This window comes from Rhipicephalus sanguineus, chromosome 3 (assembly GCF_013339695.2).
Source record: "Rhipicephalus sanguineus isolate Rsan-2018 chromosome 3, BIME_Rsan_1.4, whole genome shotgun sequence".
In the NCBI taxonomy this organism is placed as follows: Eukaryota; Metazoa; Arthropoda; class Arachnida; order Ixodida; family Ixodidae; genus Rhipicephalus; species Rhipicephalus sanguineus.
In genome coordinates this window covers 187,703,410-187,729,299 of record NC_051178.1, presented here as the reverse complement: position 1 = coordinate 187,729,299, position 25,890 = coordinate 187,703,410, and the positions used below count along the sequence as shown (strand labels likewise).

The following is a 25,890-nucleotide window of genomic DNA, read 5'->3' as shown; positions in this document are numbered from 1 at the left end:
ATGACAGATTTCGTACTTGCAGTAAGAAAAATTTAACCACATGGCGTCTGGTCTCGTGTAATGGCTGTGCCTCGTCAAATTGCGAACAAAAAGTGCAGCCTTTACACGTGTCTTTATGGCAAGCTCACTGCTGAACATTCTTGCAATGCTTGATTATTTGATGTTTTTTACAAGTCTTGTGAATATCAAAACATTTCTACATTTCGACACTTGGTAAGAGAGAGGAGCTAGAAAGAGAAATGAAACGGTAGCACTTACGGGCCTGATACCAGTGAACTGAAGCATTTCATGCTCCTCTTCAATTCCCACCCTAAACAGAGACAAAAAAAGAAAAAGGGCAATTTGACTGCTCCACAGAGTGCTAGTCAGAGACAAAACACAAGACTGATTATCGAACAGCAGTGTTGACGCATTAAAAAGTCAGGTCGCATCTCACTATCTCTTGTTATGTGCTAAGGATTGCTTTCCTGCATATTTTTGCTTTATCTGTGGTTAATAAAATAATATCAACAAATGTAAATTCCCTTCCTAAAGTGTTTGTGGCCACCAATGCCAATTACATTTTTGCAAGTCCAGCGAAAGTGCCAATACACAGTAACAGTGCACAAAAGGAAAGTGAATGCGTGGACGTATGCTATTTGTACTATATACATAGAGCTTGATCTACACTGATCACACTGTTAGAGTGGTACCCTGGTTTTTAGGCCCCCTTTGGCAGCATCTGTGACACACACCATTTTTAAATGGCTGATGCTTCTTACAAAATCTTCCTACAGTATATTGAATAAGTGATGAGGCTGATGATAGCTCTCATCACTTAAAAGTTTACCCACGAACAGGATGATATTCAAACTAATAGAGAGTATATATTATCTAAATGTGCGGCTTAACACTGTGGACACTTCAAGTAAGCATAAAATTGAATGTAACACTTTGCACAAGAAACACAAGGATTGGAAATGCAATGGTTGAATTAACGCTAGCAAGGTCTTCAGTCAGACATATAGAAATATGGCAAATTCAAAGAGTAAATTTGAATACAAATTACAAGATTAATTATGAGAAGAACAGAAAGCAACTCAAACAATGGTGTACAGTAAAACCTCGTTATAACGAAGTTGAAGGGAGAGTCGTAATTACTTCGTTATAACCATTAGTTCGTTATAGCCAATATCCATTTCTACCGACAATTAGCACGCAAGAGAGGATGTACTGACCACCAAATCCCACAGCAGCCCGCCACGCAAACGAAAAACGGCCGTCGCACGGAGAAAAACTAGCAAAAGAAAAAAAAAGAAAGAACAGCAAAGAACTGCTACTTTATTCCCGCCAAACTCGGCACACCAGCTGGCGGCTCACTTAGCAGAAAAATAGTCCTTAATAGACTTCTGCCGTGTCTTCCTCAGACGGATGATGGCTTTTTCGGCCGCTGCCGCTATGTCGAGTCCGTCCTCGCCGTCATCGTGAGCGCCGAAGAAGCGGCGCAGCAGGTCTGCCGCACCCAGCGCTTGCGCGGACATCGACCATCGGTTTCACCAACTCCGGGCTGTCGTCGACACATTCGTCACTGTCGTCATTCACCAACCCTGTCACCGCGGGCACAATTTCAGCCTCTGTCAGCTCTTCGGTTGTCACCGCGTCAGCATCGGCACTGACGTACGTGCAGAAGGTGTCGCAGTCGGGCACAACTCCGGCGTCAGGGAGAGCGTCCCACCGTCCACGACGCCAGGTCTTGGTCACCCGCGGCACCCTCATTGGCGGCAGCACCGATATCTTCGCTGTCACCGCCGCTGTTGACGCCAAATGAGGCATGCCGGAAGCAGTTTGCGATCGTGCTTGCTGTTACAGACATCCAAGCAGCCTGTAGCATCTCGATCGCCATGTAGAGGTCGATTGTAGTCACGCGCTTCATGCTCATATTGAGTAGAATTCGGTCAATTACACGCTTGCGGTACCGTGCTCAACGCTCCGCCGAAATCTTCGGCAACTTTTTTCTTCTTGACGCCGGACTCAACGGCTTTCAACATAGCCGCCTTCTGCTCGATTGTAATCGTTTCGCGCTTTCGTTTGCCGTTGTCCATCTCCTGTCTAGCGGCGGGAACCGAGAGAGACGCTGTTCTGATGCACACGCAGCGAACGACAGGGGAGAGTATTTCGGCCGCGCGTTAAAAAAGTCACGTGGTACACAGAGCTGCTCCGCGCGCGGCGGTCGCGGTTGCCTAGACTACCTAGACGACGAAGACGCGGCCGCGGCGGCACTCCGACCGTCGTTGGGTTCTGCGGCAGTGCCATGTTTCCTTTGGTATTACAAAGTATTCAGTGGGCATTGCGATGAAGCAGTGACTGCGCACAAATGCAACATTCAAGGACTTTAGCACAGCTTCACTGACTTGGCGTCGCGAAGACTGATGAAACTGCGGAGCTGGTGCCTTTTCCTTGGCTTTGGGGTGCGTTTTTTACTAAGTACTATTTTAGCTGTCGATACAGTGATGATAATATGACGCCGCTAAACGGTCCGTGAGCTCCTGCTTTGGCCACTCGCAAGTCAGGATCGGATTCCCTTCGTTGCTGGGCGGCCGACGTCTCTCTTCCCGACGAGTTTTGTCGTGCAGTTGCGGCGACATGCCTCTCTCACTCGAAACTCGGGGTCGGCCCGTCATCGTTGGGCCCATATGCTCTAGCGAATTCCCATCATATTCCCGCCGCGCCGCTTCTTCTCCCGAAGACAGAACCTTGTTCGTACTCGCCATACTCGTCGCCGAACGTCGTAATGCTCTGCGCCGACAGTGCACGCTTTGTACTGCTTTGTTCACTCAGAATTTATACTTGCAGCAACAACGAAATGAAACAATGTTAGTGCTGTTAAATCAAGGTGTGCGGCCTAGAGGTAGGGGGCACTCTTGTAAGCTCAGTGCGAGCAGTCCGGCCGCATTAGAATTAACACCACAATTAAAGCACGATATGCAACACGTACGAACTGACGGTCGGATGTCAACAAGCATGCACGCTAGCAATAAAGATAATGATGTGCGTCTATGCTGGCCTCTCCTAACTCCATCGCACAGTAGTCAGGGAACACCAAGCCCAGCTTTTTACTCTGCCGAAATAACATATAACACTACCGCAGAAGGGGAGCGCATACTATCGATACGATGGCCGGAGCCACCGCGTCTACGCGTCTCCGTCTCGCCGGTCTCGCTCGCCTGGCAACGGCCAGACCCCCGCCAGAGGGCCGCACCGGCCGCACTTTTTTAACGCGCGGCCGAAATACTCTCCCGAACGACAGCGAACGGCGGGCGGGTCCACGAGTTCCGCGGGAGAGGGGAGGCCGGGTGACGTGCGCGGGTGGGTCCACGAGTTTCAATGGAAGGGGGAGGCAGGCAGACGCGCACCCTCGCGCGTGTTGGCAGGCGGCTCCTCGGGAGCGCGAGTTTTTGAATTACCGCATCCGTGATGGGACGTAAACCGTCGCGCGCTATAAGACATTGACTTGCCGGCTACCAAAATGTTCAGTAAATGCTCGGTGGGAAAAAAAAAAAGGTTCGTTATATCCATTGCGAGGAAATTTTAGCTTCGTTAAAACGAGGTTTTAAATACATGGGCGTCTATGGGAATTTCAAGGGGAATTACGATTGCTTCGTTATATCCATTAGTTCGTTATATCCCGCTTCGTTATAACGAGCTTCTACTGTATATAAATAAAGCATGCGAAATTACTCATATTTTTGAACATTTTCAAGTTTCTAATAATTCATCTGCACCATCGATAAACAGATACAGTACACAGAAAACTGGAGAAGGAACACAGAACAACTTAGCACTGTCTAAATCCCTCTATCAAGTTAAGTTCACATGTACTGTTTCCATTTAATAATTGGCACAAACAGACCAAACATAACAAACTGTCAATACATATGTTTCTCATTATCTTCATATATTTTACTAATTGTCTTGCTCACTGAGCATTTTTGACGAGCACAGGAGACACCTAATGAATATGCAGGAGCTACTTCTGAAGAATACCTACTTATTACAAAAGAGAAAAGGAAGACCAATCTCCTTCTTTCAGAATTTCATAGTTACACCACGCCATAATAACATCACAGACGTTAAGGTGTTCCAGGTATTCAGCTACCTCATGAACAAGAAATGCCCATAAAAGTTGTTACACTCAACTGCTGCGTCTTTTAATGCAAATACCAGACCTTTTCAAGCAAACACTTCCGAATCTACACCGTGGAGGTACAATGTGGAAGTTTAAAGGCAACATTACACCACATCCTTTCATGTTTACAACATTCCTAACATTAGGGGAGAAACTATGACCACAGCAAGACGAAATTATTCACACTTTAAGATGCGTAAATAAGCCGTCTAGCTTGATTTGATATTCTATTTAGGTGTTTCCGCCACACTGGAACAACAATGAAGGCTTGCCTCAACATCCCCTTGCAAAGCCCCTTATGCCATATCCTGAAAGGCTCGGAATGTGAGCAAAGAAAGCACTCACGGTATGCTCAGCCATGCCAGGAGCTGTGTAGTGAAACCACCGCACACTATCACCGTCACAATGGCTATGAGCGAGGTGGCTGTGAGCATCAAGTGCCTCTGTTCAGAGAGGGTGTTTCGAATAGCCAGTGCAAAAGCCATTGCACCACGCAGACCTGCAACGAGGAAGTACGCTTCTTCACTTAAAAAGTACAAAAACAGGAAAACTATTTGAAGTAAAGTGACAAGCCCTAGGTAGAGCACATTTCCACCCGCATGACGTCTTCATTATCAGCCTATTTTATGCCCGCCACAGGACAAAGGCCCCTAACAATGACCTCCATTCACTCTGTCCTGCACAAGCTGTTTCCATTTTATGCCTGCAAGCTTCATCTGATGACTCTACATAACTCTCTGCTCTGTCATCAGCTGCGTTTCTCATCCCTTGGTATCCATGCCGTTGCTCTAGCTGAATACCCCACATTCCAAATAACAAAACAACATAGCTCAATCTTTGATGACAGAATTTACAATAAGCAGGCAATGTTGCAAATAGAACATATAACATCCAATCTAAAGTAACTGAACGAGTGCCAAGAGGACAAGGATGAAGTAAAGGCAGTAGAGAATTACACGAGTAACAAGACTGCACAGTGACAAATAAGTACACTGCAAATTTGCAGTGTGGTTATAAGATTATAATGACGATTACTGCTATTAGAATACAAAGAAAATGCTCCAGAATGTACAGAAGCGTGCTTAAAAACATCCCTGGTATGTAAATGATAAGCTACACCTTTTGTAACTTACATTTTTCCCGTCTTTTTATTGTAGCAAACGTAAAATACGTCTATTTCAGTAATCCTAGCTTGTAGTAGCTAGCACAAGTTCATGTTTCAATTGTTTACTTCTGGCACATTTTAAATGTCTTCCACTACATTAAAACCAAGCCCATTAATTTCTTTAATTTCAAAATAGCTAAATAAGCTAAATGTTACAATATCAATGTTGTCTGTAAATCGTTATCTTTCTCAACTAACAGAGCAGACTAAGAGGGAGGGCGGCTGGGACATTACATTCCCACAAAGGCGCCCACACAAATCACTAAAATATTTATATAAAAAGTTAGCTTGAAAAAAACCCATTCAAATAAGTTATGTTCGTTTCTTTCTCTCTTTCTTTTCTTTTCTATAGCTACTATGCTATAGAAGACTGCAGCAGCAGCCACCTGGCACACGTGCCTCCTCCACTGCCAATTCTACCGCTTTACAGCCCAAAAAAATGAGGCACAACAAGACGCACCTGAAAAGAATAGCACGTGCTGAAAAGAGCCAGGGATCTTGTGCGTTCTCCCCAGGTTCAGCAGGAACGTCAGTGGGTAGATGTAAAGCGCTCTCCCAGCTGCTATTGCTAGCTGTGACGTTTTCGGTTAACGAGGCAGACGTGATGTGGGACGTAATTCCACCAGAGAAACAGCAACAACCTATTCTACACGAACCACACCTGCTAGCTTTCACGCAATGGGATAGTAAAACAGCTTAGTGAGTGGTAAATAATTGCCAGAAGAAAAGCAGCCCTGCAAAAAGTGCTGAATAAATGGATAAGTTTCTTTCGTGCCCCTCGTCAAACTTGCCATCTTTTGTTACCCCGACTTTGACTGACCCGTTAGTTTTAAAGTCATAGACCAACAACTGGGCAAGCTCGCATGAAGAACTTCGCCTAAGAGCAAATTACATCATGGTTAATTACAATTGCGGTAGAGTAAACTGTAGATTACACAGAGAGGTGTTTGAATGAAATTATTTGCCATTACCACTCAACGAATTAGAGGCACTCTGAGACAACTGAGTGGCAATTCACCATCACTTGTGAAAAGCTTTTTCATTATTGGCAATATGACTCATGCAACCAATTCAGGCTAACTTCCAAGAGACCCGGGCAAGAAAATTATGGTGCCACTGGATTAATTTTGACAATAGAAAGTTTTTCTTTAAATGTGCCTCAACACAGGCACTTTCTGCCCCTACCAAAATGCAGCTGCTGCGGCCAGTAATACAACACATCAGGTAATCTGTTCTCATGGCCTTTATGTAGTGTTGACTAGAGCTACAAACAGATGTACAGCCATTAATGTTGAAAAATAGGACATCGCATATTCAAAAAGAATCAAATGGCTCGTTTAGAACAAATGACAAACTACAAAAAAAATTAGAAAAAACAAGCAACTAGTTATAAAATCTTAGTAGAAATAAAGCATAGGGTACTATTCTGGATAAAAAGTAAAAGAAAAAGCAGAAGGAAAGAGCTTTTGAGTTAATCTAAGAAGTTGTCCGTTTCCAGTTATTGCCCTAAATCTGGTGCTCATTTTTCACATAAGAATTTCAGGAAACATATAACCTCACAATAAATAGCTCTACATAACTAGCCGTAGAAGCATGTAATGACATTTGCACATTAAACAATACGGGCAAAAGTGTCATTCACTTAGCCAAACTTTCTTTCAGTGATAAAGTTTAATAGATTGAGGAGTTAAGTACCGCAAAAACCTGCATATACTATACATCCAAACATAACCCATGGGGGCAATCCAAGTGCCTTAAGTAGAAAACTTATGACTGTATAATACAACTAAACGAAAGACTTGGTGTATTGGTCACAGGAAACTATGAAGCACTTGCACCCTGATAAACTGGGATCCAAACTATCAAAATGCAAGAAGGACATTTTACTTGTCGTAATGCATAGAAAAAAACAGCCTATTTTACTAGTAATATTTTAAAGCAGCAATCTATTGTTGACATTGTTTTTTGAGGCTAAAAAACAAAAATTTTACTAGCAGCAATGTCGTTCAGCATCTGACATAACAATTTTAACTATGTCTCTATAGAAATGAAAGCTCTGAAATCACATGAAAAAATCAGACATTCCTTCCAAACCCTCCAGAAAGTTAAAATACATAATGCCCAACAAATTGCATTCATAGCAGATGCAGGTAAATGACATGATACTTTCAACAATTGTATACTAGAGCAAAGGATACGAAGGCAACCATAATGAAGCCAGCATCCCATCTGTGTTTCTTGTACGTGAACATGGAGACACCAATGTAGCTGAAGATAAAATTTTCTGCTAGGAAATTTAGTAATTCAAAGAGCTGAAAAATGCAAAAACAGAAGAAAAAGTTACACTCCAAGCTAGGTAAACACAGCCGCTCTATTTAGACCTGGCTACCTGGCCAAGAAAAGCTATAATAATAGTATTTATAATAACTGTTGGGGTTTTACGTCCCAAAACCACGATATGATTATGAGGGACGCCATGGTGGAGGGCTCCTAAAATTTCGACCACCTAGTGTTCTTTAACGTGCACTTAAGGGGAGACGTGGGTCTTGAAAAAAGTTTTTTTATTACTTAGGTTAGCTGAATGAAAGTTAGTACACTTAGTCAGATTTTTCTGCAGATTCCAAATCTCCAAGTAGATTTTTATTATCTGCATTAGAACAAAAGATATGAGATTTCTGAGAGCATATTTCTTACGGTACTTTTTGGCAACTTTGCTTTGTCAAACACAAGAACAAAGTATGTGGCAAGACTGCCAGAGAGCTCGTCTAGCCGATGATGCTAATTTTATTGTTTTCATCAAACTTCGAATGCAAAATAAATGCACGCAAATATGAGCGAAAAATTTTTGCTTCATACACTTTATGATTATTGAGAGTTGTCATTTGGTAAACAATATTGTAAGAAAATAAATAGCATCATCGGCTAGATCAGCTTTCTGGCATTCTTGCCACATACTTTGTTTTTGTGTTTGACGAAAAGAAGTTGCCGGAAATCCCCGTAAGAAATGTGCTAGAAAACGTTGTAGAAACAGCATATCGTTTGTTCTAATGCAGCTATGAAAAATCTACTCACAGATTTGGAATCTGTAGAAAAAACTGAATAAGTGTATTAAATTTCATTCTGTTCACCCAATTATTAAAAACACACTTTTCAAGACCCACGTCTCCCCTTAAATCTAAGTACACGGGCCTCTAGCATTTCACCTTTATCGAAATGCAGCTGGCGCGGCCAGGATTTGATCCCACGACCTTCGGGTCAGCAGTCGAGCACCGTAACTCCTAGATCACTATTTTTTAAGTGTTTCATATTATATTTTCACCTGGAGAAATGCGTTATAAAGGGAATTGTCAACAGACTGCAGCATACTGTAGCAGACAAGTTAATTAGTGAAAGGACCAGTTTCAGTTTTTAGTGTGAAGCATGGAGTAAACCAGAGTTTCAGAAGCCTGCTCTGGGTCCAGCATAAGCAAAAAAAAAAACATTTTCTCAAGCTAAAACTTGTGTAAAAGCTTCTAGGTAGGAGATGCAAACTATAATCAAGACAGAATATACACTACAACATTAAATAATTTTGAAAAAAGGTATAGTGTGTGTGAAGCCTGCTGTATTTATGTAAATAATATGAGCTGCCACTCTCATAACAATGTATTAAAATACAGCTGCACTGTACTGCTGCACCTCTGCCTTATTCAAACACTTTACAAACTATGACAGTTAGTATTACAAAATTTCTCCACAAACTTGTTCAGGTGTATTGACTGTGATATAGCTTTAGTAAGTTTCACAAAATGCCTCAGCTTACAACTACCTATAGTAGCTGTGCAAAAATATGTACACAACATGCATAGCTTCAAACAGCAGACCCAGGATTTCCTTTTTTTTTATACAAGTGAGCAAATACACTTGCAAGCTGATAAAGGGATGTTGACATACTTGACAAAGGCTACAAGCCACAAAGGACTTCGCCTTATCTGAAAGCTGGTTCAATTTGTGGAACACCCTCTGCTTGCGTTATCAAGAAGTGCTGTGCCAGAGACGCGGGCTTTCAACGAGGCTTGCACAGCCCCTCCTGTCTGCTCTATGTTATCGCTTGACTTGCCCCACAAACCCACGTCAACGGATGCCCACCATATTCGCCTATGCACAAATGACACTCTACATGAACGATATCATGACATCAGCTGTTATGTTGTTCACTTAACGCACAAAGAGTTTAACATTCAGAGATCTACTTGACTGTATTCTCGGTAAAGCTATAAACACAGACATAAGACGGCCTTCAACACACACTAGCTCAATGAAATGAAACTTGGAACAATATTCTCTGACAAATCAAGTGTTCAATACAAGGCTGGCCCAAGAAAAGATGCATAAGGCACACTTTGAAGTGATGTAGAGCAGCTACAGAGATAAATAGAGTCTGAGGAAAATACATTTATAACATAGACTGGCTCGCTAAAGCAGTCACTTAAAAAACACATAAGAAAAAAGGAACGGAATCACGAGACGTGAAGCCTACAGCAAAAAGCAAAGCCGCAGCAAACCTGTTTTGTCCGCAACCGAGATTCTATTGATAGGTTGTTGTAGGTATAGTGGGCCTGGCAGATTCCACAGAACAGCACAGCCACAATACCTACAAGACAAAAAAAAATTCGGTGATTCAGAATGACCACAAGAGTATAAACATTCTTCATAAACATGAAACACACCTTTGCATGCTGGAATTTAAAGAACAGAATGCTCCCTTGAAAGGGCCTTTATGACAAATGACAGAGTATACCATGAAATGCTGAGCAAGCGCCCCCCTCCATTTTTTGGGAGATCTGAAATAAGCGCCAATGACCGAGCAAACCCCCCCCCCCACTCCTCCTCCTCGGCCACTCTTTTTTCAAGACGAGCATCGCTTGAGTAAAAAGAAGCACGAGAATGAGTACACTGAACGCGTATCTAATGTTTATGAAATTCCATTGTCATGTGGCCGGTCGTATATTGGTCAAACCGGTCGCTGCTTCAACGGTTTGACAGTGAGGAGGGGGAATAAAACAGTAAAAAATTAAAGCACTTCATTATAAACATGGATGGGCATTTTTTATTTTTAGCGGCTCTCCCGCCGCCATCTTGAATTTCGGTCCGTGACCAAGCAAATGCCCCCCCCCCTCCCAATCTGGTCGGATTATCCTTCACCGTAGGGGGGGGGGGGGGAACTTGCTCAGCATTTTACAGTATACGTGCACAAAGCAGCATAATCAAAGGTAACAAGCCAGCCTCATTCTGCTGGCATTAAACATTTTAACAAGAAAATATGGTCAGCAACCCTGTTTTTATACAAGAGAAGGGCACTACTGCCACAATGATTAGTAAATTGCAGCAGCGAAAAATTTTCAGTCACAGACACAGGGTGATTCCACGAGAGATCGAACATGCCTGTCCGGTCGCATTTTTTTGTTTTGCCTGGGTTTTTTATATGTTGTGTGGGCACATTCAAAGTGCACGGAACTGAAAATTTTATTTCCAAGAAACGCTCCCAGCGCGCCAAAAAAATATTTGAAGGTGGCGGCGCATGCCTCCTGTTTTTGCTCACTGCATTGTTTTCGGATTTCACGGCCGAATTTAGCGCGAACTATAAATGATGTGTCGAAAATTTCTTTTGCTGGTTTTAATACGCATTACTGTGAATTACATCCATGCTTTTTTTATGCCATCCTCAAAAAGAAGAAAACGTGAAAAAATGGCAAACACGGCCGAAATCAAAAAAGGGTCCTAAGTTTGAGGCGCCTTGGCGCCTTTACTATTTCAAACAGAAACTTGAAAACAGTGTCAAATATAGAAAAGAGCCTTTGCAACATTTATACGGAAGATCATTCTCCTACGGTCAGCGCAAAAAAAGAAAAAAGTTGTTAAAGAAGCGAGTTTTTTCAAAAAAGTACATTTTCAAAAAATAAAATAAAAAAAACTCCGGTCTCAATTTTGACGGCAATTTTTTATGGAAGAGCGCTTATGTCAATGAACACACGCTTTTAATATCATATGTCCTCATTTGCTTTGTTTACGAGATATAACTGGCCAAAGTGACCCTTGCTGTGAGTGCTCACTTCAGTGCGACTGATGGTTGTTAATAGCTTGCATTGTGCGTAAATTGCAGTTTTATTTATTCTGCTGCAGCAAAACCTTGCTCTGGTGGCTTTTCGTCAAGAAAAATGTGTTCTCAGATTTTATTTGTGTCTAGCGTGTGCAAAAGTGGGCTGCTGCCGCCCTCTAAATGGCTCACGTGTAAACAGTTTGCAGCCTACAACCTCGCCTACAATCATCAGAGGAAAGATGGGCGCGCCTGTTCAAGATATCAACCGCTTCTTCTTCCTGAAGGAATGCCTGGTCTACCTCATCGCGGTTAGATGTAGACAGGTTTTCCTTGAGGAGCCTAAAGCAATGCAAGCAGACCTCGCAGGTGTCGCGAAGATCCTCAGCCTATGACAGTAGCTTCTGGAGGTAGGCAACAACAAAAAGAGCAAAGAAAAAAAATTTGCGCAACGAAAACGTTTTCCTCTGCAATCTTCTTTTTGTGAACGCGTAAATAATCGGCACAGAACAATCGGACGTAGCCATGGGCCGCGCGCATCGCGTGTAGTGAACAGCTAGACCTAGAGCAAGCCGAAACGTTTATACTGAACGGCGCCGCACAAATTATCCCACATCTGCGCAGCTGTCATGAATGCCTTTCCAGAACTGCTTACGGTTTAACATTTTATGACTAAGGGTGTCTAAGCGCTTTGGGCTGTAATATTTAATTTGTAGGCCGCACTCATTGTCAAAACTAAGGGTAATGTCCGTCTGGTGCCACCAATGACCTTTGCTGTCCTCGACGTGGGAAAGCACTTAAGTAAAGTAGCAACAAAACATCATCAATTGGGAAGCTTCGGCCACTCATGGCTTAATCTTGCCGCACTGCACGTTTTCTGGCTGCTGAAACGCTGAGGTAAAGGTCGAGATGATACAGGAAGACGTTATCTGCGACGCCGAAAACGTGATTGCGGGAAGTGAAATAAACGGCTCGGAAATCATTGAGCTAACTTTTTTACAAATGTTGTTTAGGCACAATGTGCGTCGAATGGGGAAGATGGTTAGAGCGTACAATGCATGTAATGGAAGGGAAGCAAGCAGGCAGTGAGAAAACAACTGCATAACAGCGCGCCTGCTGATTGTGGCATTTAGTTACAGATTAAGTTGGCCTTCGCTGCATACAGATGCTTTATTCTGTGTGCAAGGAGAGTTTTGACAAAGTGACCTAAACCATGTGTTCGCGGTGTCTCGCGTGCTTCTTTAACTGTCTCGCGTGCTTCTTTAAAAAAAAAAACTCGCTTCTTTAACTATTTTTTTCTTTTTTTGCGTTGCCCGTAGGAAAATTATCTTCCGTATAAATGTTGCAAAGGCTCTTTTCTATAGTTGACACTGTTTTCAAGTTTCTGTTTGAAATAGTAAAGGCGCCAAGGCGCCTCAAACTTAGGACCCTTTTTTGATTTCGGCCGTGTTTGCCATTTTTTCACATTTTCTTCTTAATGAGGACGGCATAAAAAAAGCATGAATGTAATTCACAGTAGTGCGTATTAAAACCAGCAAAATAAATTTTCGACACATCATTTATAGTTCGCGCTAAATTCGGCCGTGAAATCCGAAAACAATGCAGTGAGCAAAAACAGGAGGCATGCGCCGCCACCTTCAAATATTTTTTGGGTGCGCTGGGAGCGTTTCTTGGAAATAAAATTTTCAGTTCCGTGCACTTTGAATGTGCCCACATAACATATAAAAAAGCCAGGCAAAACAAAAATTGCGACCGGACAGGCATGTTCGATCTCTCGTGGAATCACCCCACACTAGTTTTAGAAGTAAAGCAGTTTCTTTTATTTTGTTTAGTCACTTGGCAACCAAATTATGATTTACTCAACATTTCGAACACTAAATTCTGGGGTATTGAATTTTAAAACCATGATCTGATATTGAAGCACGGCATAGTGAGGGTTTCTAGAGAATATTGACAATCTGCGGTTCATTAATACAAGCATCTTAGCATTTCACGCTCATCGAATTGCGGGCACTGCAAGAATGATGCAGCCTACAACCTCAAGCTCAATGGCACAACGCCTAAGCAAACGGGCTACAATTAAAGAAAAGAGTTAGTCTAGTTGGTGTTGACACATTTGCTGTTACATATTTACTAAATCAAAAAACTTAATGGAAAGAGCTGGGTACAGGACAAAGCACTAGTCCTGTCCAAGTGGCTTACAGTGGCAGCCTAGTTACTCTACAGGTCAACTGCCTAAGTGATACTGAGGGCTATTACTGCAATTCCAAGAGCAGAAGCCAAAGCTGCAGAATTAACAGCACAGCACCTACCTGTGAGGTCAAGTGCTTCAGCAATGAGGAAAGATGTGTAGGACATGAGCACGAAGAGGCAGCTCTCCAACAGTGGGAAGTCGCACAGCTTTGTGAACTTGGTGATGTGAGAAGCAGTCAAGGAATCACAGGATTGGGAAGAAGACTCACCTACATGCTTTCGCTGGTGCCTCACCCTAGTTTACAATGCAGGGAAGTCCATTCCCAACAAGGAATGCCTACATTCTTCCAAGAATGTGGACAATGTGACTACACACTTCCTAAGGAGCAAGTGAATGGTGTGCCATTATGATGCATCAGCCACTTAGCAGATAGTGCCTTTACAAAATTTCACAGGCTTTTTATTAAATCCATGAAGAACTATGTGCATGTTATAATGATGTGAATACTATGTGTCAATGACAGTTTTATCACTTATACAATGATGCCCATATGCTAAGCAAACATTATGTATAAGAGCAAACTATCTTGCATGTGCTACCGCAATTTCAGAACATACAATGAAATTCCAAATTGAAACGGCTTAGTGTTCACCCAGTGTGTATCCATTTTTTAACAAAAACGAAGCCAAGAAAAGGATATGAGTGCTGTGACGCATCCAGTCACGGAGCCAATCATGAATGAGCAAAGGAAAATGTAGACGAAATTTCCAAATGCTTTAAATGCTGCGGCTACTTCAAACTCCTTTCCTTCGTTATTGTTCTCTTCATAGCTAGAAATTGCCCTGGAAGCAAGCCACAAAGCATATACAAGTGTTAGAGTGCAACAGCAACATGCTAAATCTCTCAATACATATGCTCAAGAACATTAAATCAGTCTGTAGCATGCAAAAAAAATTGAAATATAGCACTAGAATAAGCTGTTCAGATGTTGACATGCTATTACAGTAGAGCTGTTATGGTTGAGGTTTGCCATGTGTCGTAGATAGAAAATTATCATCATCATCAACAGCACTCACTCAATGACCGCCTAAGCATTCTGTACAGACGGTTAACAAGAAAAGCTAAAATGTTCCCATCAGCTCTGCTGTGACCTAGCTTTGTGCAACTTAGTTCAAGCTGTGCCAATTTTTTTAGCAATTCTATAACCCTGCATCATTAATGTGTTAAGTTACTAGTAGCCCTTACAATGTTTCTAAAGTACCCCTTTTCCGCTTATTACTTAGAGCATTTTCAAATGAGCTACAAGATACAGTATGTAGTGATTGTAGATGGAAGTATACATATGAAATAGATATGTTCAGAGCAAAAAAAAAAAGGAAAGAACTGACTTACGAAACTAAGCCAATGGCCACAGCATCATTTAGAATGCTCTCGCCAAAAACAAGAGCATAAAGGTTCACGTCAACATGAAGGTCATGGAAAATGGCCAATACTGTCACTGTGGGGAGAGAAACCACAAAACATAAGTGCCTTATCAACAGAGGAAAAAAAAAAAGAACATATTTTTTATTACAGCAAAACATACTGAACAAAAATTATTGCACCTAGCTGAAATAAAGCTCCTTGACATGCACTTATTACAGACCACGCTTTCACGATCTTATACAAGTTCGTTGTCCTTCAGAGACCAATGTTACTGAAAAAATCAAGTGCACCCGTTAAGCCACTGGCTGTCACAAGTTGGGTAATATTTTGGAAGACTCCACAGTTTCACAGGTAGAACAAAATGAAAGAGCAAGACTGCAACTCCTACAGAAGCCGTATACAGCTCCAGTCTAGAACACGATGTTATATGCTCTGACCGTGAAATCTTTTCAGGAAACTCAACTATCGCCAACATACGCTGAAACTTCAACATGAAACGCCTTACATACCAGGGTCGGTAGCTGAGATGATGGCGCCAAAATAGAGACAGTTGTTGAAGGTGAACTCCAAGTGTGGCATGAACATTAGGAATGCATACATGATCACCCTGAAAAGCACCAGAACGAGACGTCGAATAAGCAATAGCATGATAACTAAATGTTGCCAAGCACACTCATTGCATGCAACAGAACAAGGAAAAGCTGTCGGAAAAAGAAGACAAAGCTTCATTAATAGCATTTCAGCACTGCAATAGACAGCACGGAATGTAAACAACGAGCAAGGATCCCACTTGTAATTCTTCCAATCTCTGTACTGTTTTCTCGCTGTAAAGTTGCATAATTTAAAAGCAGCCAGGAAGAAAAGAAAACAAACGCAACAGCCACTCACCCAACAACAAAGCAGGATATTGTTGTTCCAACAAAGGCATAGGTCATTATTGTGCCTAAGTTCCTGAAGAAGAATTTCTGAAGGAAGGGAGGAAGAAAAATGCATATATTTTTCATTACACTGTGATACCAGCAAAGCTTGGAGATAAATCTTAGGAATAAAAAGACTCGTAATGTTAGGATAACTATGACTTACATCACAATTGAAAATTAACTGCCTGAAATTGCCTGAATATTACCAGGGTATACTGAATTACATGTACACGTGGTCATCATAGTATGAATAACAATTCAGGAAACATTTTGAATCATGTACATAACTTCAAACTTTAATTAAAGATTATAAATATAATACTTCTTTAAAAAGTAAAATCACAACAACTCGGTGGTCCAAACAATGTTGATAACAGCGGAACTTACCCTCTTCAAGCTGTACCCAGCATTAAATATAATGGGTGGAAGGATAATGTTGAAAAATATCTCTGGATCAAAGGTTGCCTGTAATAAGACAGCAAGCATCGTGGTACAAACAAAATGTAAGGCTAATGCCACAGTCACACACATACCACAGCACTGTTAAGCATAAATCACGAATCTTTGAACTACACACCACAAAACTGGCAAAATACAAAATTGCCACAACGCTGCGTCGTTGTACAAGATAAGCAGAACCAAACTGTTGGGATTTTGATGTCACCTGAGTCGCAGGAGTTTAAAATGTTTTATTTGCGGGAACCACTATCTGGTTATCAGGCATAATGTAGTGAGGAAATTCAGAATTTTGATCATCCGATTTTTTAATGTGTACCTAAATCTAAACACATGAGCATTTTCAAATTCAATCTCCATCGAAAAGAAGCTGCCACAGCTGCGAACAAACCTGCCCTCTCAAGTTCAGCTGCACAACAACGCAGTAGACTGGCTATCACATTGGGTAGTCATAGAAATAAAAGTTTTTTACAGTGTGTTATTGCTGGTTTATTTGAACAAGTGCATACAACACACAGGATAATTTATGGCGTAGTGTTGACAAATGAGCAATATTTTATTAACTTTGTACTTATCACATCGGAGCACAAGTCTTAATTGTAGTACTGAAAAGGAGCAGCGAAGTAACATCCTTAGCAGAAATCCTGTGCTTAGCATTACTTGATGAAAATATGTAGTCAAAATGTGAATCAAAGCGAGTAGATACTTCAGTTAACACATATCGGAGCACATCTTTCAAAGAGAATCCACAACATAGTAACAATTTAGGAATATGAGAAACAGAAACAGTGAAAGAGCAGGAACTTCCAACTCGAGAAGAAAATCTGGACTCTTATTTTTCCTATCCACTTTTTTTTTTTCACTATTCATGCTGATTTGCTAGCATCATCCCTACTAAACAATTATATTGTTTAGTAGGGATGTCACGAGAGGTGTGCACATAATAGATGACAGGGGCAGAAGCTCATAAAGTCTACACAGAAGATATAGCTAATGCCAGCTGAACGTTTTTATGACCTAAATTATTTATACAAAAATATTTCAAATGAATACGGAAGCAGCTGTATGTATTGTAAGAAAAGTACAAAATCACAGCATTTCCTGTCTCTAGGAGAAATTTATGAGCTTGAGGGTAAAGAAAAAAAAACGCCAGGTCTGCGCTGAAATCGCAGCACAGTCACAGCGAAAGCTAGAAAAGCGGCGTTTCTAGATCCCGTTGTAAGCTCTCTCGGGCTACAATACAAGTACACTAGAAAGGTACCCACTACGCCATAAATCACAATTTTTGTGAAATTGAGAAGCCCTTACTAAGCCATTATTCGTCATTCTGCGGAGACGCGAGGCACCAGCTACACGTCTGTAAGACATTATGTGCACTTTGTTGACGCGACGACTGATGACGATGAAGAATTATGGCTCAGCCCTTTGTAATGGGTTGGAAGCCTTAAACGGCCCACCAGTTATGTAATTTGCATTGGGTGACACCCGGTCGCTATTTCCCTCTCCCGTCATGCTGTATAACATACGTTGACGTGGGAGAGAGACGGGGGGGGGGGGGAAGAACGTTACTGAGACCCCGAGGAAATGGATCATGCGCTTATGGGCTTCCTTGGCAACCAATACAAGTGCACTTCCAAAGAACCCACTACGCTTTAAATCATTGTAATTTTACTGAGACCCCGAGGAAATGGATCATGCGCTTATAGGCTTCCTTGGCAACCAATACAAATGCACTTGCGAGGAACCCACTACGCTATAAATCATTGTAATTTTTTAGAAGTAGGGCAGCAGGCAATGTGCCATTTTTCGTCATTCTACGGAGAGCCGTGGTACCTGCTAAACGCATGTAACGCATTATGCGCACTTTGTTGATGCTGTGCCTGATGACGACGAAGAATTATGGCAGAGCCCCTTGTAATGGGTAGCAAGCATTCAACAACCTACTCGTTGCGCAGTTCACATTGTGTGACGCCTGGTTACAGAATTGGCATTGAGCGACGCTTGGTGCTTATTTTACTCTTCTACCACGCTATATTGCATATGCAAATGTGGTTCCTTCCCGACATGAAGCCTGTATAGGACCATTTTGCAAAGCACTTTCAAGCACCAGCATGGCTCAGAGGTTGAATACTGGGCTCCCACGCAGAGGGCCCAGGTTCGAACCTCGTTCCATCCTGGAATTTTTTTCTTATTTCGTTTTTTTTTCTTATTTCGAGCGATACTGGTTACGGACACCGGCGGCGGCGGCGGACAACTACAGCGCCAAAAACGGCCGGTGAAATGATCTCATAACAGCTTTCGCTGTAAAAAAAAGAAGAAAGCTACTGCTACTTCAAAAAAGCTATGCACTTTAGATCATTATGGTCTTTCATTGTGTGCCTTTTGTGGGCCGTGTTACGATATCTTAAAGACTGCTGGCGTGGTGTTGTGAACGTGATGCCAGCAACATGTCCTGCTGAACAGACTCCAGCCTTGCCAGTTTTCTGCACTGTTCATTTCCCATGAAAATTTCATGTGTACAGCTTGGTTCTTTTGGTGCACTTATGCACCGATACATCAGTGCTTGGCAGCTAGACATGCTATCACTTTTGTCCCACTTCACTTTTTGTCCCACTCATGCCTTCTTTCTGGATATAGAATCACACTAATGTCACCAGCAACTGGCAGGCAACATGCTAATTTATTATAAAAAATTAGTAAATAGGGGTGTGTGTACTGGATCCAGCACACACACACACACCCTGTTTACGAATTTTTCATCGCAAGCTTCCATCTTCCTCTTCCTGCCCTTTTTTTTTTGCTATTATAGCAGTCATGAGCGGACTGAGCATGAAAGGCACACTACAGGATGCCTAAAGCTGGCAAAGCAGTGACATCACGGCAACAGGCTAGAAGAGGTTAACTACACCTCGATGTGACAGGATACACTAAACTGGATAAGTGAAAGGACAAACTAAATGAGGGTTTCTGTTTGGCATTTTTCATTTAAAGCTATAAACATAGATGCACTATAGTATCTATTTCCGTGCATACCTGGCTTGGACACACACAGATGACTTACCTTCTGGTTCAGTTTCTTGCTTTCCACATCGGTGACCTCGCCTTGGAAGGTGTATGCATAGGTCTTGTTCTCTTTGTGCCCAATTTCGCTCTTGGCAACCTCCAACATCACAAACACATTGTCTGGTGGGACGGCATCGCTGTAGTTGCTGCCCTGAATGGGCACCACGCGCACATGTGACATTTCAGTCTCCTCACTTGCATACCGCACTATTGCTCCGACTATGAGTCCTGCAATCGGAAAGACAAGACAAATCTTGTCAGAAGGAAAGGGATGGTAGACTGTATGACAGTGAAGAAAATGTAGAACGGTCATGATTCAACAGCACACTTGAATTAAACACATTCTGCCAGCAGCTGAATTTTAGAACATGCATGGCAGTGTTTATGTACCGATACATGAAGTCCCAAAGTGGTCAAACAAAAATGTGGAGCAATAAAGGCATTGTTTCGTAACTTCCGCATGAGAAACTCCGAAAGCACGTAGGGTTGTTTTTCCACGTCCTATAAAGTGAAGGTGAAGATAGTGTCAGGCTAAGCTTATTGTAATGACCCCGTGAGAAACTAGAGGTTGCTGCTTTTAGATGCTGCAACAGAAAAACATTGAAATACCAAAGAGAGGAGACTGAGACGTCATTATGGATGGTAGCTTGGAAGCAAGACTGACAACCACCATGCAAATGTAAGAAAAAAGCCCCACAATGCTGATAAAACTGACATAATTGCTTCCTTATTTCATCACATCATCTCACGTGCCTTCTAATATTTTGTGAAAAAGGGGGCATGGTAAAGTGCCGATTCGACAATGTTTTGACAAAGAGCCAACTGCAAGCCGTTTCTTAATTTTTACCCAATCATACTAAGCCAGCATACTGACAAGCAAAAGAAACAAAATGTAGTATAGCTGTGACCTACTGTATTGTGTTAGTTACCTGCATGACAAGAATATGCACCAATGTTTAAGCTAGACATTTAATACAAAGTGAACGAAACCAAGAAGCTGCAGAACAGTGGCAAAAGCAATAATATTATGAAAGTTCTTTCTCATATTGTGTCACATCTGTATAATCTGAAGTGCTGAGAGTCTACTGGCATGTACGCCCTGTAGCATTCACATTTTAATTGGCTAAAGAGTTGGACACAGCTTCAATAGGCCCTATTTCAAGTTTGCAAGTGCACTTTCCCGCAGTACTTATTTGCCTAGCTAATACCATCGCTGTTCGAGATTCAAATGAAGAAAGAATGCTAACTACACATGGTGGGGCTTGTGTTCTCTGCGTGGTTTTATGATGAGGGCCATGCCTACACTTTCTGTATCGCCTATAAGATTACCAAACTGTACTTGTATGTGCAGATTGCAACAGTGACTGTGTCGCCCTTAGCTCACCAAGCTGGTCGTGAATATGAGGGTGCTATCACCCCTGTAAAATCGTTTTTGCCTCACGGTGCCCACGCGTCGTAGTTAGCGTAGTTAGGTTCACCACCGAGCGAGAGATGGCACTGTGGTCGCACGGTGGTGACAGTGGCACCGCCTGAGAGGGAGCGAGGTTACGTGGGCGCATGAGGAAGAGCTCTTTCTCTCTTTTGGGGTTTCTCAGCGTTTATGGACAGACGTCTCTCGCACGAGGTCCATGGGGGAAATTACACAGCTCGGTCCCACGTGCTCATGCGGTGAGTTGAACATTGTACATGTTACGTTGTTTGTGTGGTGTATTGGTATTATATTAGATTATCTCTCATGTTATTAGTTATTTATAAGATTCAGCTGGCGAACTTGGAGTCATGTAAAAGCAGTTAATAAATGTACACGTGTTCGTTTGCTCGATGGCGTGACTGTGTTTGTGTATTCCACGAGCACGGATCATTTCTAGACCCTACATGATATAGCTAGCCTAACAATTACGAAAAAGGTCTACTGCAGATTTGTAGGGAGAATTTTCATCTTTTTTCCTTAGGGGTACAGCCTTGAGCAAAAGTCTGGAAACGAAAGAAACCACAGAAATAGATTGTTCTATTGCAGCCTAGACGTGTCATGTTCAACTACTGCAATGCAATGAGACGGTTCGACAGTGCATTGTTGTGCTACAAGAAACACGAACTCTTTGTTGATGTCATGACCTCCGAAAATTTGCTGCTGACTGTACATCCATCAGATTTTGCCTTGTTTACCAATACAACAGAAATTTTGTTTGTTGTGACAAAATTAAAAGTGTCAAATCTGACCTACTAGCACAGATGTTTTTGCCCTTTCAAGGCTTTATTTTCACTTTTTGAACAAACCCAACTCCAGTACACCCAACCTCCCCTGCTTCCTCTTACTAACACAACACCATACCTCCCTCCCTTTATCCCTCCTTGTTTCACTTTTATTATGTGAATTTTTTTTTATTATTTTATTTGAAGACTCACACTTCAATTACTAATCTCCATGTACCAGCTTATTCTGGAGACATTACTAGAGTTATCTTAAAGACCCTACAAAATGGTGCCTCCTGTTTTCTCCATTCACAGATTAGTGAAGATGCTTTGCTCTCTCTCTCCTCCTGCTGCTACCCAAGTGAAGGCAGAGAAGCGTTGGCTAGGTGTATGTAAAAACACTGATAACAAAAGCAGCCGCTGCCTCAATGAAGATAAGCGTCCTTGAAGCTTTGGATCCAGTGACATTCCTAATTCTACTTCTCACTGATGCATGACTGTTGTCTTTCTTCTACTGCAAGCCACAGAACATGAAAAATCCTTTTCTAACATTCAACACTGAAATTTGTGTGCAGCTGACAGTGCTTGCATGGTTAAATCTCTGGGCTGATGCAAAACAGTGGATTGTACTAACAACAATATTCAGAGCACACTGGTGTAAAATGTTGCTGTTCCGTATATTTGGGGGCCGCACAACTCCAGGTAAACAGATAAATTTGTCCAGTCACTAAATGGAAAGTTTTACAAGCAAGGCCGAAGGAAAGGCAAAACAAGCCACACATTCCAAAGCTGCACGACATTGTGGAAACATTCACGCAAAAGATTAAACAGCTGCACACAACCCGTTTATCCAGCTCTCTCTAGTAATAAAATGTTTTTCAGAGTTACTAAGCGTTCAGCACAGCTGCCACAATCAGACATATTTTAAAAAGTAGTATTCCAGATTGTAATGTTCACCATTCTTTACACCACAGTGAATGCGACGAAAGTGACATCAAATTCTAGAGAAATAAATGGGCAAGCTATGAGGAGCTGTATATATGTTTCGTTTTGGTAAATGTTACGATCCACCTATTCATCAGTTTTGCCAAATAAAAAGTCATTTGATTAGCCAAAACAAGGTGCAGGACCCGACTACTTGGTATTATGTGAATTGCACAGCACAAGAGTAGAAGAAAGAACAACGCCATTTTCTCCTTCGTTCCTTTCCATCCTTAGTCTGATTTCATGCTACACAACATTTAATCATGGATTAAACAAAGCCTGCCGTATCGGGCAGTGCCAGTGCTGAAGCCTCATTTATCCAGTGCCACAAGTACTACACAATATCTTCATGAACATGTCATCTTCAGAGTTCTGATCCATATCAAGGTTCCTCTGCAAGAATACTTAATGAGTTTCATGGAAAACATAAGGCCTTTTTATAAGTACCAGAAAAAATATTCCAAGCACAGCAAGTAATTTTTGGCTGCAGTGACCACATTCTAATGGGGTGCACAATGCAGAGACGATTGTGTACTACAATTTCAGTGCTCATTAAACAACAGGAGATCAAAATCCACATGTGTCTTTGGTATTTTCATGTTTTTGTCTAAAACATACTGCACCTCTTCATAAGAGCTTTCTTAAGATCGTTTCAACAACCCAGCACCTAGAACAACGAAACACAGCCAGACATTTTCGTGCAGCAAGACTCACCCAGGTGCCCATCTACGAACACCTATGACCTAATACTGAGCCTGCTTGCAACAGTTTACTGTAAGCACACAAGGCCTATTCATTATATTACCTACGTTTGTTTAAGATAAGTGGACATTAAAAAATAATGCAAAATCATTTATTTCATTTTGAAAAACCATTTTGCCAAAACACTGGCATCAATCATGATCCGTGAATCCTTATAGCCAACAAGTGTCTGATCCACATGTGGTCTATAGTCCAATTGCTTCAGAACCAACAAAGGCAATTGTTTAACATGCTGATGGCCAGTGGCACATATTTGGAAATATGGTGAAGCATGCTTTTACAAAGTGCGGTATTGTTTTGGAAATTTGAGAGTAGTACCTTACAGAGGTGGTCTTCATAACATTGGTCCGTACACACTACCACTTGTGTTTGCCAGAGCAAACTCAAAAGGCGTCTTGACATTAAGCAAAGCAACACATTGCATCCTCTCTTCATTCGTCAAAGTATTTTGCCAAAAGTCACAAAAGCAAAAGAATGTACGCTAACATGTGACCAAGGAATTTATGGCACTCTTTTGCAATTGTTTGGTTCGATGAGCTTTCAACAACCACATCAACAAGCAAAATGAACTTCGACGCTTTTAGAGCAAACAAACGCACACTCCTAGAAACGGCGCAGGAAAGCACACTTTCCTATGCACATTTCTAATGTAGACATAACATACAACTCTGCGATCGATGCATAAGCCCAGACTCAAGCGACGTCGCGAGAGTAGCTGTATGCGTACGCGCTGTCGAGGGCTGCGTAAGAATTTGCATATACACCTCGCATACATCCTGAACCACTTCCCCTATGCCGCACCTAGCATTAGAAGGGATGTGGAGAGGTGCGATCGCGGCCAGTGGTTTTGACTCCTAGGAGTTCGAAGCAACGAGAGCCGCTGCAGAGTGACAGGCTGCCACATGCCGGTTCAAGCCTTTCGGAGCTTACAAGTCAAGGAGACGGCGCTGAAAGCCGACAGCTGCCGACGCAGCGTCGAAGCCGCAAGGTGATCAACGAAACCAATGGTTGCAAGGCCGGAAAGGCGCGCCGGTGTTTTATTTGGCTTCCAAGTTTTACAGCCTGCTGCAATCGAGCAGCCACCATATTACAGAGGTTGACGATCCCGGTTTGCTGAACGCAGAATTGCCGCAACAGGCCGCAACAAATAACACCGCGACAAAACTGAACAGACGAGCGCGGAGGGAGGAGGTGAAAGAGAACGAGGGGGAAGGAGGGGCGTGCTCACACCGCAGCGGCCTGAGATTTCGAGGTGGAGAGATTCCAAGTGAAATGACTGCTTTAAAATATCGAAAAGATCAAATGTCGTGCGCTTCGCGATGCAGCTTGTCTGAACTGGCACAGATGCGACGCGTGCTCGGTTATCTTGAAAAGCGGCCAGATCCAGATGCGACACGGGCACTAACCGTAAGAAATGGCTGCTCACTAAATAGTTAGTAAAACAGACGGCGGGAAATCAAGGTGGCTGGGCAATCTTTATGCCAACAGGTATATGGCGCAACCCAGACAATTCCGATCGACCGAATTCGTAGATTGCGATCGGTCACTAACGTAGCCGGCTTACGCAGTGTTACGATTTCACTCTGCCGCGGTAATTCGGTTAACAAGCGAGGCGACAAACTAGTGAATGGACACATAGACTCACCGAATATGATCGCTAGTCCAGTTTCGTGGAGAAACCGGGCACGGCGTCGCTTGAAAAACCAAATGATGCACACGGTGAGGATGAGCAGGAAAGTGTAGACCAGGATGTTTACCGTATCCACCCTGTGAATGCTGTGGGCCTTCTCGTCCATTTTGATGTCCATCGGAGCGCTGGCTCGACAAACGGCAACCAAAAACGCCAGAAATGCGGCGGCCAGCGTGCATATTTTCTCTTCTCTGACGGCCATGTTTGTGTTTTACTTTGCGGCGTCGTACTTTGCCCGTTGACAGAAATTTTGACGTGGCCACAGAACCTACAGCGGCTCCGTTGATTTTCAGCCGCGCACTTGCACACTCCGATGTTCCGCGACGTTCTTCGTTTCCCAGTGGCAAAGCACCGACCGCATTCTTGTCGCCGCACCGACGCGGTACAAACAGATCAATGACGAATGGAATACTTCCCCACGCAACCGCCCATGGCCGAATCGCAATCATATGTGTACAGCTCCGCACAAAAAGTATACGTTATTTTTTTTTCAAGTAATATAAAAATAAAGATGCAGTAAAACACAAAAACGTATTCGTAATTTATTGCCGACCATAACTTTGTTTTTACTTTTAAATAAATTTTTATAAATTTGCTGCGGAGTACTAATATGGCCCATGCCCAAATTTGTAGTCGATTGCATGGGAAGCAACAACTGCTGTTTGTTTAGGCGTTGAAGTCTCTTCAGAGCGTTCTTGAGGTGGCCAAACTCGTCGATTTTGTATAAGGTGAGTGGAACACCAACAGAACAATAATTGTTTCGAGCGACCCGTTGAACGGAGTCGTTGCGCTGGAGT

The 25,890-nt window shown here is 42.4% G+C and overlaps 1 protein-coding gene across 11 annotated transcripts in view; it reads right to left on the bottom strand.

The window, feature by feature from the left end:
• The window catches only part of LOC119387859 (sodium/hydrogen exchanger 7), a 66,387-nt gene extending 40,845 nt beyond the window's left edge, over positions 1-25,542 (bottom strand). For all 11 annotated transcript variants that reach the window (XR_007415469.1, XR_007415470.1, XR_007415471.1 and 8 more), the window contains exons 1-13: positions 25,049-25,542; positions 19,463-19,692; positions 16,333-16,410; positions 15,914-15,990; positions 15,535-15,632; positions 14,993-15,098; positions 14,296-14,442; positions 13,719-13,819; positions 9,875-9,963; positions 7,529-7,642; positions 5,791-5,902; positions 4,511-4,664; positions 259-310 (exon numbers count right to left, since the gene is read on the bottom strand). Coding sequence is in view for 8 of the 11 variants with exons in the window: in XM_049413714.1 (XP_049269671.1) it covers positions 259-310; positions 4,511-4,664; positions 5,791-5,902; positions 7,529-7,642; positions 9,875-9,963; positions 13,719-13,819; positions 14,296-14,442; positions 14,993-15,098; positions 15,535-15,632; positions 15,914-15,990; positions 16,333-16,410; positions 19,463-19,692; positions 25,049-25,295 (1,605 nt within the window). In the remaining 3 variants the exon portion in view is untranslated. The remainder of the gene's footprint in view (positions 1-258; positions 311-4,510; positions 4,665-5,790; positions 5,903-7,528; positions 7,643-9,874; positions 9,964-13,718; positions 13,820-14,295; positions 14,443-14,992; positions 15,099-15,534; positions 15,633-15,913; positions 15,991-16,332; positions 16,411-19,462; positions 19,693-25,048) is intronic.
• Positions 25,543-25,890: the final 348 nt, after the last annotated feature.